The following is a 13,198-nucleotide window of genomic DNA, read 5'->3' as shown; positions in this document are numbered from 1 at the left end:
CATGGATAATATAAATTGCAAAAGAATCCAGCCAATTTTTCCTTTCAAACATATTAAAACCCAATTTTTATGAGTCTAGGAGGAGGTGTACAAGAATTTTCATCTCATAAATACTGATCCCAGCAAATCATCCGGTGCAGAAACATCGGATTTTCCAGAAATAAAAAGCAGTCCTTAAAATGTTCGCATTTAATGAGAAAAGAGCAGCATAAGCTTCTGAAGGGAGACCTACGTAGAAAAGCTGCTTTGGCTCGCCTCTCTGGATCAATACTCGGAGAAAAGCTCCGCATCGAATCCCCGGTTTCTAATGAGGGAAAGAAACAACGCGAAGAGAGAAATTGTCTGATTGTTTCTGTCATTCTGTTGAGGATCCACACAAAAACAGATAATAGTCCTTGGATGTTTTTTTTGGTCGGGATACAGGATTCACTCCTGGAATGGGACGAATGGAATGAATAAATGAATAAAACGAAGTCATTCGATGAATGCATATCTCAAAAACACCTAGTTGGTCTTGGCTTCAGTGTTTATAATGAAAAGTAAAAAAATTAAATGACTAAACGGATAAGAGGAGGAAAAATGAGGGAGCAGCCAATGAAAAAACAGGTATATACTACTTTCTAAAGTACTTTCTAAAGCAAACAACGAATGAAAATGAATATTCAAATGAATTGGAGCCGGGTGAAATGATTTAAGAGCTTAAAAAAATGGCAAATAAACAGCTTGTCAACACTTCCATTAAAAATAATATGTCGTTTAGTTGAGTGGGTTCTTCTTCAGAAAAATCAACTGACTTTTTTTTCTTTTTCCTTTTCCTGATTATAAATCTCCTTTTCCTTTTCCTAACCTCTGGATTTTCTTAATTATGAATATTCTCTTTTTTTGCCTCATTGTTTCTTTTAAGTGCGCCGGCGTTCAGGTTCAGAAAAAAAGAAATTACCAGAAATCTGAACCGAAAGAAGTGTTGTTAAGATGCGGTTTGCCGGGATTTGGAAAAAACATCAATAGGTCAGATATGTTTGATCCCGGAGTCTATGCAGAGTTTCCCGAACTGAAAAACAAACCTATTTCAACGTTGTAAATGGTGAGCAGGAAGAAGGCGAGTTTTTTTCTCTTAATTTATTTTATTTGTGCGTTTTTAACTTTTAAAAGACTGAATTTGTTGCTTTTTCCAGAAAAGTAAACTTGAAGAAAATAGAAAAATAAACTTGAATTCAGGATTTGTTCATTGTTTCTTCATTGCTGATATTTTTGTTGAGAAATAAATTAAAAGAATGACTTGCACATGTTATCAGTTGCAAATCCAATCTTTACGAAAAGCTCTATCTACTCTTTTTCTAATTTCAAGCATTATTTACTCTAAAGTGAAGTCCAAGGTGCTGAATATAGATATAAAATAAATAAATAATTGTTTACCGTAAACTCATGAATAAGTCTACTACTCTAGTCTACATACTAGTCTTAATTCTTCACATTAACATCTGCTCTGACTTGAATCTTCGTTGCTGTTTTTATTTTATTTTCTTGTTTTATTTTTGCCTGAGGGTGCAGTTTATCTGTAAGATATTAACAAAAAGAGTTCCTCGCTTCCATTGACTTCCTTGAAAAGGCTCCCAGCACAACAGCACTTACGTATATGCCCAAATCGGAAAGAAATTAAGCCATGAACTTGTCGGAAAAAGAACTAAACTTAGGGTTGAGGTAGGTTCCTTAGTTCCTGACCTGCACATATTTACGTAACATGGACAGCACCCATAAGTTTGACGTCACCCAGTGTCCATGACTATATTCCATGCCCTAATGAAATATTATACACCACTTCATTTCAGCGCTACATAAAGCTCGTCGAACGGAGAATAAAGGAAAAACAAGTGGTTGGGAATGATCCGATGGGATCGATAAAATAGTAAATCAATTATGAGAAGGATCAAACATTTATTCGAAAGTACTACGGAAAATTCCGGAGAAAAGAAAAAAAACCGTCGCTTCGTTGGGACTTTCCCCCAATAGAGGACGTCAATGAAACGTGCAGTGAGTAGAATGCACAGATTTTTGCAGAAAAATTCTAATATCATCATAAAATTTTCATGTGAGAAAGTTTTTCGGGATTTATGTTACATTAAATGAGCGTATAAAAGGTAAATGAATAAAATTTCGGTGAATCGTGACGTGGTTAGTGCAAATAAGGTACATTTTTTTTTCAATTCTCCAATGAAGCACATTTTGTGCCTTAAATAAAATGTTTTCCTAACTAATTTTTAATTTTTTCCAGTTAATTTTTTCGTATTAATTTTTTTATGCTTTTTAAATGCTTAGTGCACGTAACGTACATTTTTTAAAATGAAGTTTTAACTTTACTTTTAATGAAGCACATTTTTCACCGTAAATAAAATATTTTCTAATGTATTAATTCTTTTATAGTGAACTAGTTCAGAAAAAATAATTGTTACTGTAGGAATGAGCCTCCCAACATGATGCATTCCCGAACATTTGTCTGTCTGTCATCCAGAAAAAAAAGAAAGAGAAAAAAAAGCTTGGTGCCTTCATGTTGTCAGCGGTGCCACCGCTTTGCTGTGGATGTCTCGTCCCAGATCCCAAAACATTCCGTTCAACTCTGGGATAAACGTTTTTTTTTCTTCATTATTATCTTTGGAAACAATTGAAAATTTCGGAGAAAAAGAAGGTAGATTCAGATCTATGGTGCAATCTTATGGTATCGAATAAACGTGTGCTCTTGCATTCCATGCGTCAACGTTTCCATATTCAGCCGAGCTTGAAGGGTGTTTTTGTCCAATAACGTCCATTCTCGGACCATCTGAAAACATATAGGGTTAGATAAGAGCGAAAATAATCCGGAAAAGGTCTCTCCGAGAAATAACATCAAAAAATATATCACATAAACGTTTCCATATTCAAAAAATTCGCTCAAAAATATCACATGTTTTTTTTTGAAAATAGCGGTTTAAACCATATCCTTAAAAATTTTTTTAAACTCAAGCGAAGCGAAAGCTAAAAAAAACGAACAAACAAACAAACAAAAAAACATAAAAAGATTCAAGGACAGTCGAACACGGGCACATATCCATATAATTTTCCTTAATATGGCTTGCAACGATAAATAGGGACCATTGTTTTGTTTTCAAAAATAAAACACTGTCAGTGATTATCTAAAATTTAAGGAAAACTACAGCTGATTCTTTGAAGCTCTCTTTATTTGCTTGAATTTATTTGTTTGAATCTTTATTTGTCGTTTCTATCAACTTTCGTGGAACAAGCAAGTTCGTTCCTCCAAAAATTTTAGTGAAATTTTTAAAAATTGAGAAAAATTATTATTGGAAACTTTTAGAGTTAAGTAAGGTGAAATTATTTTTTAGATTACAGAAAATAATACAGAAGTCTGAAACCTACGTCATGAACAGGCAAATCACGGCTGAAACTGATTCGTCCAACATCTCTTAATCGGAATTTGATCGAGTTACCTTTGATCGGACCTTCTTCCACTGTTACAAATCCTGAAATTCAACTAATGTTAAAGAATGAAAAATGCTTTGCTTGATAACTACGCAGCTGATTTGCCAAGAAATACGCATGTGATACTTCGTGTCAAGGTAGCAATTCAAGAAAAATAATCCTGAATATCAGGGATTATTCATTCCTGATATTTCCGTGATTTTAAACGTGTGTATAGAAAATTACTTGCTAACCTACGCTTTTCAGAATTAGTTCCTACTTACTCATTTATTCAGTCAATCATAATTTGATGGATCTAAACACAACAACATCAATGACTTTAAAATTATTTTTTTCATTCTTTTAATTGCACGATTTGTTTATTTACTTAATTGTTTATTTAATATTCAAGCAAAAATTACTTACAGATTAACTTCATTGTTCAGTTCATTCTTGAATTCTGTCCAATCGTTCTTTTTTCCCTATAGGCTTTAAAATATGTACAGAGTAACGAAATATTAGGGCCCAAAAGCAGAAAAATAAAAGAAGGGAGAGAAAGAGAGACCCAACAGAAAAATTATAGAGAAACGGTGAGGCGTAAGCAAGAAAAAAAACGAGTTTGAGTTTGTCTCTTTGAAAAAAAAAACTTAAAAAAAGTTTTGTGGATGCTGTAGGATGAAATCAAGTGGGTTCGATCATGAGACAGTGACATATATCGACAGTATTGACTCAGAGAAAGTTCTGGATAGATCAGTTCCCATTCCATTAAGTAGCGCGCGCAACGAGATTAATGCGGGTCCTTGGTTTCATTCCCCACGCTGACAAGGTCCCATAAATATATTTGAGCTTGCCCACATAGCCCCTTAGCAGTTACCTTGAGCTACATACAACTCCTACGAGTTATTTTCCTCTGAAACTTCTCGCTAGGTAGATCATGGATCACTGCTGCTGTCGATCCATTCTCATGCGCGGGATTTTTGTTTTGTTTACGCGGGATTTTTGTTTGGTTTGCGCGGGTTTTTTGTTTTGTTTCTTTGAGAAGACTTTAAAAAAAGACTTTTTAAGAAGAGTCTTCAAGAAGAAATGTTTTCAAATCAAAACATTATTTTTGGCTATTTATTTATTTGCTGAATCATCTTTTTGTATCTATTAGTTCACGTATGCACTTGCTGATCTCACATTCAGTCATTCATTCATTTATTCGTCCATTCACTCATTCATTCACTCACTCACTCATTCATTCATCCATCCGTTCATCCATTCAGTCTTTTATTCACTCATTCATTCATTCACTCATTCATTCATCCGTTCATTAATTCAGTTTTTTATTCACTCACTCATTCATTCATTCATTCAGTCATTTATTCACTCATTCACTCACTCATTCATTCATTCAGTCATTTATTCAATCATTCATCCACTCACTCACTCATTCATTCGTTGTATTACTCCATTCATTCAGTCATTTATTCAATCATTCATCCACTCACTCATTCATTCATTCACACATTCATTCATTCGATCATTCATTCATTCAAACGCCCATTTACAAATCTTTTTTTTGCGTAAGTTATGCGCTTGACATATATTTGTTTTTTTGTATTTATTAGTACTTATTTCTTTTTTTTGATTCCACAAACTCAAAACGCTTACCATTGTTCATGACGGTAGTCAGTGCTGCTTCCCTCGTGCTTGGTTTAACGGCGATGTATCCAGATTCACTGTGAAGCTCATCCTTCTCATTGATTGACCAGGCAAAAGCTCTGGAATTTTCTTCGAATTCGTTTAAAATTCAGTGAGTAATTGCTAAGTATTATTAGAACTAAGAAATTGAACAATAACCGAGAAACTGAAACCGTATCCATAACCGACACAAGGGAAAATTTTCCGTACATAAAATAACATAGGAGAAATTTGTTTATGCTTGGATTTCCAGAGAAAAACGTTTGGATTCGCTGTCCACGGTTTTTCTTATCCGAATACGCAAACGATTTCCATAGAAATCCAAACTGTAAGTATTTCAATCGATAAACAATAAACCTTCAACACCACCAAGAATGTTAGAAACAGAAGAAGACATATGTTGAATTATGCGGTTAAGGTCCTTCTCCTTTTTTTCCATCCCTGAAAACTCAAAAATCCAGCAAGAATTTGCTTTCAAACAGGATAATTCTCGAAAATTCTCCGAACAATTCCAGTAGAATCCTGGATCAAAGCAAACTTTGCTGGGAGAGCTGTTTTAAACCTTGCTGTAGCGTCCCAAACGGCAACCTTATCTATCGACCATGCGTGAGAGCTGAATTGAGGAGAATCCGGAAAGTTGTCGAATTCGATATGTTCAACTGTCTACGAAATTTCTGACCAATTTGAATTGATTCAGAACGATGAAATAGAGATGCTGGGTAGAAATTAATAAATTAAATAAATAAACAAGAAAAATTACCTGGTTGAAGGAGGAACTAGGAAGAATTCATCATTAAATTTAAATCCCAAATTTTAATGTTCACTCTATTGTTGTTCTCATCGTCTTAATATTCCATTGTTTTTTAAAATAATATCTACAATACCTAAATTTTTTTCTTTTATTTTGAAAAAATCAAAGCGTGAGGAGAAATAAGGAAATATTTGTATGTATGTTTATGCCCTTGTTTGCTGAAAATGTTTTTGTTTAGAATGTTACAGCAGGTCGGTAGTTCTTTGAAAGGAAACGAAAGAAGACGCAGATTTTTGATTTTTTGTCTTCTGATTTATCGCCTATCTTTGATTTATTGATTTTATCTTAACTCGCCCTTTTTTGATTATTGCTAGTATGTCTGGCTATGAATTGAGAAGACGGATAAAACTAGAACTCTCTAAAAACATACCGTTACTAATTACCACTTATATTCAAACCCTGACCTATCATTTCCATCCACAATGTTTGTTTTTTTCCTGTGTCCCGATATTCTTTTATATTTTATATTTTTTATATTTTTTTAAAATATTCTTTTATATTTTATCCGTAGCAGCTATCTGTAGCAAGAGGAATCCTATAGTATCCTTTTGTATTGTAGTAGTTTCTATTTTTTTTATATTCTATTCTCTTCTTATTCTTTTTTAGTTTCTATTTCTATTTCTATTCTAGGAGATATTACATGGGTACATAGCAGCTATCCTATTGTACATACAGGACACAGGGAACAGTAGACAGTAGGACAAATCACATGTAGAATTTTTGGGTTAGCTGGAATTTAAGATTTTTTCGGATTTTTTTTTTGGAGTTTATCCAAGGTTAGATACACTTTGTGTTTTTTTCTGTTGTGTTCTGCTCATTGAATTATTTGTTTTTTTTTCCATAAATTGAACTTTTTGTCGTTTCGAATACAATTTTTTTACATAGACGACTTGCGTAGCGAGAATTGAAGCTGTGAGTGAAGATTTGAGGGGAGGAGCTTAATTAAAGCTGGCAGCAGTTATCATTTTATTCAAATTTCTCTAATTTCAATCGTTTTTAGAGTTGAAACATGGTGAGTGCAGTCAAAGTTCCTACATCTCCAGAGTATTGCGCTTGGATGTACCAAAATATTTGCATTAGCACGTATATTACAAATTTCTAGCTATTAATTTACATTTCAAGCAATATATTTACGTTTTAAGAATCCTGTATCCTTTAGGATTACAGATATGTAATCTTGTGCTTGAAAAGTCCTAGTTGTTTCCTGTGGATATTTCTTTGTTTTGATTTTATCCCACAGCGAAGTCCTACATACAATACTCTGCATGAACATTGAAAAACCGACGGTGAGTGACGGTGCGGCACCGTCGGCCACCGTCGCTTGCTCATAACTGCTCATAAAATGGAAACTTCAGGACAGTTTATATATCATTTGATTCCTCTCTTTGAGATCTATACGAAAACCCACATATTGTTGAGAAAAGAGCAAAATGACGCCAAATATGCGCCAAAAAGCTATAATTGGAACCTAACATAGCCTAAGGTTATAGTTAACAAAGTGTTCAGAGACTCAAACTTTCACATTTGGTCAGAACAGCAAGAAATTGTTGTGGACGAGTACTTGAAATTGTTGATTTGTTATTTTTTAGTCATTTGTGCGTCATTTTTAGTCATTTTAATTGTTGCATAAAATAGCGGTTCGTCCTTACTTTGAACGTTTGTTGCAATGAAAGAAGTTGTCAAAACAGCCTATAAAATCGCGGTTGAGTACAACTATTCCTGAATTTTGTGAGATTTGTGTTGTATACAGACAGATGAACCCCGCTCGTGCGCTAGAGTATCGCAAAGTTTGAAAATCCCACTTTTCGTCTTTTTCCTTTCATTTCATCTCTACTTTGCACCTCCGTTAATCACCAGAACAGAGGTCAAATCGAAAGAACCTAAGCAGATCGCTTAAAACAGGTAATGTACGTTAGTTTATAAGGTATGTTTCCCTCTGAATAGATTTTCTTGCTCTATTATAACACCTTCTTTTCATAACATTCCATAGAAAGGAAGAGTATGAAGCTTACTATTAAATTTTATGCAATTATTTCAATACTATGCTCCTTGATTCACCAAAAATCGAGTTCGCCACAGTATTTTGAGTTGAATGATATCGTTTCCAAAACAATTCGAGATTTCTTTCTATCTGACTCCGCTGCCCGGCTATTTTCGCACCTCAACAAGGCTGGCCTATTCCACCATTGGCAAGTACAGCGTTAGAAAGGCAACATTTATATAGACGTCGCATATTTTTGTTTGGAAAAAGTTCTGAACTAATCTTTTGCAGATATTACGTAATGAAATCAAAGATGTCTGTATACAACACAAATCTCACAAAATTCAGGAATAGTTGTACTCAACCGCGATTTTATAGGCTGTTTTGACAACTTCTTTCATTGCAACAAACGTTCAAAGTAAGGACGAACCGCTATTTTATGCAACAATTAAAATGACTAAAAATGACGCACAAATGACTGAAAAATAACAAATCAACAATTTCAAGTACTCGTCCACAACAATTTCTTGCTGTTCTGACCAAATGTGAAAGTTTGAGTCTCTGAACACTTTGTTAACTATAACCTTAGGCTATGTTAGGTTCCAATTATAGCTTTTTGGCGCATATTTGGCGTCATTTTGCTCTTTTCTCAACAATATGTGGGTTTTCGTATAGATCTCAAAGAGAGGAATCAAATGATATATAAACTGTCCTGAAGTTTCCATTTTATGAGCAGTTATGAGCAAGCGACGGTGGCCGACGGTGCCGCACCGTCACTCACCGTCGGTTTTTCAATGTTCATGCAGAGTATTGTACATCCATAGAGAAGTCCCATCACAAAGTTCTCCCTCCCGAGATTCTTTCCTCCTTCCTCTTCTAGATATTTCTGGATAAAGATAAAAAACCATGTATTTTTGCGAATTATTTTGTGTTGTAGTCTGTCTCTTTATTGTGTCACTGATCACAGATCACAGATAGATATCGCGCTCACGAATCGATTGATGATCAGATATAATAATAAAGATCAAGTCGATATAGATTACGAAAATATGAGGAAAATTCGGATACGCATCTTTTCTTGTTTCCATCAAAGAAATTCCACTTTTTTTTTGTAACTTCCCCGAAAAAGCTTCTCTCTGATTCTGTCGTAATCACTACAAAGCTTTCATCTGTTTCATTATTCATCAATTATTTTTCTCTTCTATTTGAATATCTTTTCTTTTTTTCTATCCGGTAGACTTTTCCTCCAACCTCTACACTAAGATTTAACCTTACTGAGGCTCGATTCAGATTTATGTTGACATATTTGTAAGCTTGTAGTAACGTCATATATAATTACGACTCCATGTGACATTAGGGACACTACGGATCCACCGAAATTGTATCCAATGTCTTTTCCAGGACTAAAATTCTTGAAGATGTCTTCATTGAGTCCTCTGTGTTTCACGTAATTGTGGTAAACAGGGATTTAAAGAATCGTAGGAATAAAAAACGTAGGAAATGGTCAGCCAAGAAAAAAATAGGTCACATCAATTGAAAAAGGATTATTTTTGAGAACAATAGAAACTGATTCTTTTTCTGTGAAATTACTGTACTTACGTGTAGTTAAGTGCTCGTTGCGCTTGTAGAGCATCATCTGGAATGCTGATATCGACTTCTTCACCGTATGTGAACTTTGGAATAGTGGGGAAAATCGCTTTTCCACCATGTTCGGATCGCCATTTTCCTACAAGGAAAGCTAACGGTTGTAGTTGCGGCGCTAGTCGACGTAGATCGTATTCTGAAATTTGTACCAACCAACAGAGTTTGCTATTTCAACCTTAGTGATTCTCAATACCTTTTACTCGACACTCATTCTAACTCTTTACGGGTAGATTTCTAGAGATTTCTCCCAGATTTCTAGAGATTTCTCCTGGATTTCTATAGACTTCATCTCGATTTCCAGAGGTTTCTTCTAGATTTGTAGAGATTTCTCCCAGATTTCTAGAGATTTCTCCTGGATTTCTAGAGATTTTTCCTAGATTTCTGGTCATTCTTTGACTCATAAATTATTTGTCTGCTGTTTTTCTATTCGTATGTGTTTGGTAAACTGGCTTCATTAGCGTCCATGATGCTTCTAATCCGTGAAAAAGAAGAGAAAATGGTAATGGTGTGCTCTTTGGTTTTCTGGAAAATTTAACGGATTCCAGACTTCGTCACGGAAAAATATACTGAATCGCTATACCATCAAAAAGACATTTTTCAGTACGAAAAAAATATAAAGGATTTCAGGGAACGTCTGTAAATTTGTAGTTGTCCGCTTCAAAAATGTTTCAGTCAGTGCAAATAAAATATAACAAATTCCTCTGAACGTCTGTAAATTTACAGAAATTGTCAGCGTCGAAAAAGGATCGAAAGAGGAAAGACCCGTAGAAGTGTCTGGGAAGAAAAAAGGCGAAAATTACAGCACAAAACAGGAAAATTTTGCCGCTAGTTCGTCAATTCGGTGGCTTCAATTTGCTATGAACGCGACACTCTTCACCGTCGTTTTTTTTTTTGTTTGCTGAACAACTACGGCATCAAGTGGTGGTTGTTCGAAGAACTCGTACCAACTTCAGCTCCAGTTTCTATTCTGGGTAAGGGGAAATCGGGCGGGTGCTTTCACTTTTCACGGTCAGAAACCCTGCCGTACGGTCGGTCGGCGGAGCTGGATCGTTCGTTTCGTGGTGGTGGTCTTAGTCAGGACAAATTACCCCCCCGGTCGGTGCACGCACAGCGCTAACTTTCGATATGGCAATCAAGTTTTCGTTACGCGCCCCGATCGAAACTCGATGGACATTCAAGTAAGGAAAGTGAAAAGAAGTATGTAAGAAAAGTTACAGTTCGATCATGTTACAGAGAAGTCGCTTACGATTTCCACGGTACGCGCATCCAGCGTATCTTCCATTGAAAAGAAAAAAAACTTTCTGGAATGATTTGTTTTCAAAAGAGCGATCCTTCATTCGCGAGTGATTTGTTTTCGAAAGTACGCACACATGGAAGAATTTGATTGCTTTCCGTAACAAACTTCAGGTAAATGTGTTGACGACTGATTTGTTCCCGAAAGAATGTACACATGGAAGAATTTCCGATTGTTTCCGTGCGTATTCAATCCGTTAGGCGTGCGTCAAATTCACCGGAACAGCTATCACGTAGAAACAAAGATCCACGCATGTAATTCTGATATCACCGTTCCCAAATGGGCTACTCCTTTTTTTGGAGAAATGCCAAAAATCCGCAAATAAATCCGGAAGAAAGAGTGGCATTTGGTTTGGCTGTGAGTAAACACACGTTTCTTCTTAATGTCACGGATACCAACGAACGATTTTACGGATTGTTGCTATTTTTATCTGATTTCTGTACAAAAACTTGTAATTTTGTGGTGAAAAGGGAAGAATTTGCTGCTTTGTCCTTGTTTTGAGATTTCTGGACTCTAATCCAGGAGAAATATGGGCCCTAAGCAATTAAAATATGGCCCTTATCCAATTAAAATACTAGTAATAATAATAAAATTTAACAGGAGCACATAAAAATTTCTGCCTTAGTAAAACGCTCAAGAAATTATGAATTTAATTTATAAGGAATTTTATTGAATTTTATCTTCTTTTTTTAATCGAATTTATAAGGATGCTCAGATTTGTAGAAGGCCGGACCTGAAATCTGTGAATCGGATTAACTAAAGGGTTAAACGGAAGAGATCCGGGGAAAACTAAATGGAATCGATCTAGAAAAGTGAAAAAAATAGAAATGAACGGATTTCAGTCCTTGGAACTTACTTTTCTCTGGTGGACCACAATATCCACATGATTTCTTGCAACTCTTCATAATATAATCCGTAGAATCGCAACTTTTTGACGATGATGCCACCCAATCGCGGCAATTGAAATCTAAGTCACGACATTCCTCTGAAATGTGAAGTGACGAGTTATTAGGTGCATAGTTCGAAATAAAACCTGTCATGTCACATTAAATTCTATCGAAATAATGTTTGAACATCGCTGTATTGTGTTCTTCCGATATTTTCTTCGAAGTGGAGCTTCCAGAATTCAATAACTTCTGTTTTCATCATCCATTACATAGAAAAATTTATTACACTTGGACTTGTCAGTAAAATTCAATGTGTTTTTTTCATTCTTGTAGAAATTCGATGCAAACAGCGAACGATATTTCGACGAAATGTGTTGCAAAAGTGCATGCGACCAGGTGAAAATTTAAAAAAAAAACCTACAGGAATAATTACAAAAGCGTTTGGAAATTAACTGCAAAAGGTGCTCTGAAAAGAGATGAAGCGATTTTTACCTCTGGAAAAAAAATTACCTCACCTTGTCCGAAAACTTCAGAGAATATAACAGCTACTAACAACACTAAAATCTTCCGCATATGTGATCTGGAAAAGGGCAATTTTTGGAGAAATTCCCGAAATGAAGGAAAAAAAAAACGAATGAACGAAATATGATTGAAGCGATAGTTGTTTCTTCTTCCTTCACATTATCCATACAAAATTGTTAGGAAAAGATCAATTCAGCCTTAGCCTGAGCTAAATTCATTGAATTTGACAAAGAGTACAAAATTTTGACTCATATTTCTTTCTCCCAAACGCATGAGAGGAGAAATTTCTGGAAAACCGACTAAGAAGATACTTCCTGAACCTATTTTGTGCACATGGCAATCCATCATTTAGTGATTCCTACGAAATAGGATAGGAAAAAACTGTCGGTGTTCGGAAAGTGTTCAACTTAGCGGGTGGAACGGTTCATTTTTGTGGATTTTGGTGATTTTGCCTGAGAGCGGCAACAATTTTTTCAGGTAGCTTTATGGAAAGAACAATGCAAACACCCTAGCACTACAGAATTGTAGTCTGACAAAAAAAATTGTCTAAAAAATTGTGAAAAATTGCAAAATCTAGCGAAAAAGTTCAGTGCTTGGAAATGGCGAAGCATGAAAATTCATATGCTTCAAAAATATCATTTATAGCATTAAAAATGACGTCATATGTATGTGGATTTAATTTACTGCAGATGGCTACAAATCCTATGAAATTGTGGAGAAGCATGGAAAAAACGTGTTTCGTGGTAGCAGAAATCTGCAATTTTCAACTTTTCAGATATTTGCAATGGGAAAATTCACTTATACGATTAATATCTGCAAAAAATTATGCGAAAATACAAATATGCGAAAATACAAATATAATATCAAATAGGATTCGTTTCGTTCTAGAGAAATCCTGGAATTATTCATTAATTGGACGAAAACAG

General features: G+C 35.0%; 1 protein-coding gene across 2 annotated transcripts; it reads right to left on the bottom strand.

Moving 5' to 3' along the window:
• Positions 1-2,695: 2,695 nt before the first annotated feature.
• Positions 2,696-12,323, bottom strand: RB195_020819 (uncharacterized protein; the record flags this gene model as incomplete). 2 transcript variants are annotated; one of them, XM_064189302.1, is made up of 8 exons in its annotated part: positions 2,696-2,815; positions 3,409-3,430; positions 3,480-3,512; positions 3,877-3,910; positions 5,104-5,213; positions 9,525-9,705; positions 11,720-11,848; positions 12,266-12,323. In XM_064189302.1, the coding sequence occupies 8 exons, from the start codon at positions 12,321-12,323 to the stop codon at positions 2,696-2,698; spliced, it is 687 nt and encodes a 228-aa protein (XP_064045183.1). The 2 variants fall into 2 exon arrangements, with proteins under 2 accessions (XP_064045183.1, XP_013292480.2); XM_013437026.2 differs by lacking the exon at positions 3,877-3,910 and having other exon boundaries at positions 3,409-3,512.
• Between the last annotated feature and the right edge of the window lie 875 nt (positions 12,324-13,198).

This window comes from Necator americanus, chromosome II (genome assembly GCF_031761385.1).
Source record: "Necator americanus strain Aroian chromosome II, whole genome shotgun sequence".
NCBI lineage: Eukaryota > Metazoa > Nematoda > Chromadorea > Rhabditida > Ancylostomatidae > Necator > Necator americanus.
This window is presented reverse-complemented; position numbering and strand designations above follow the sequence as displayed.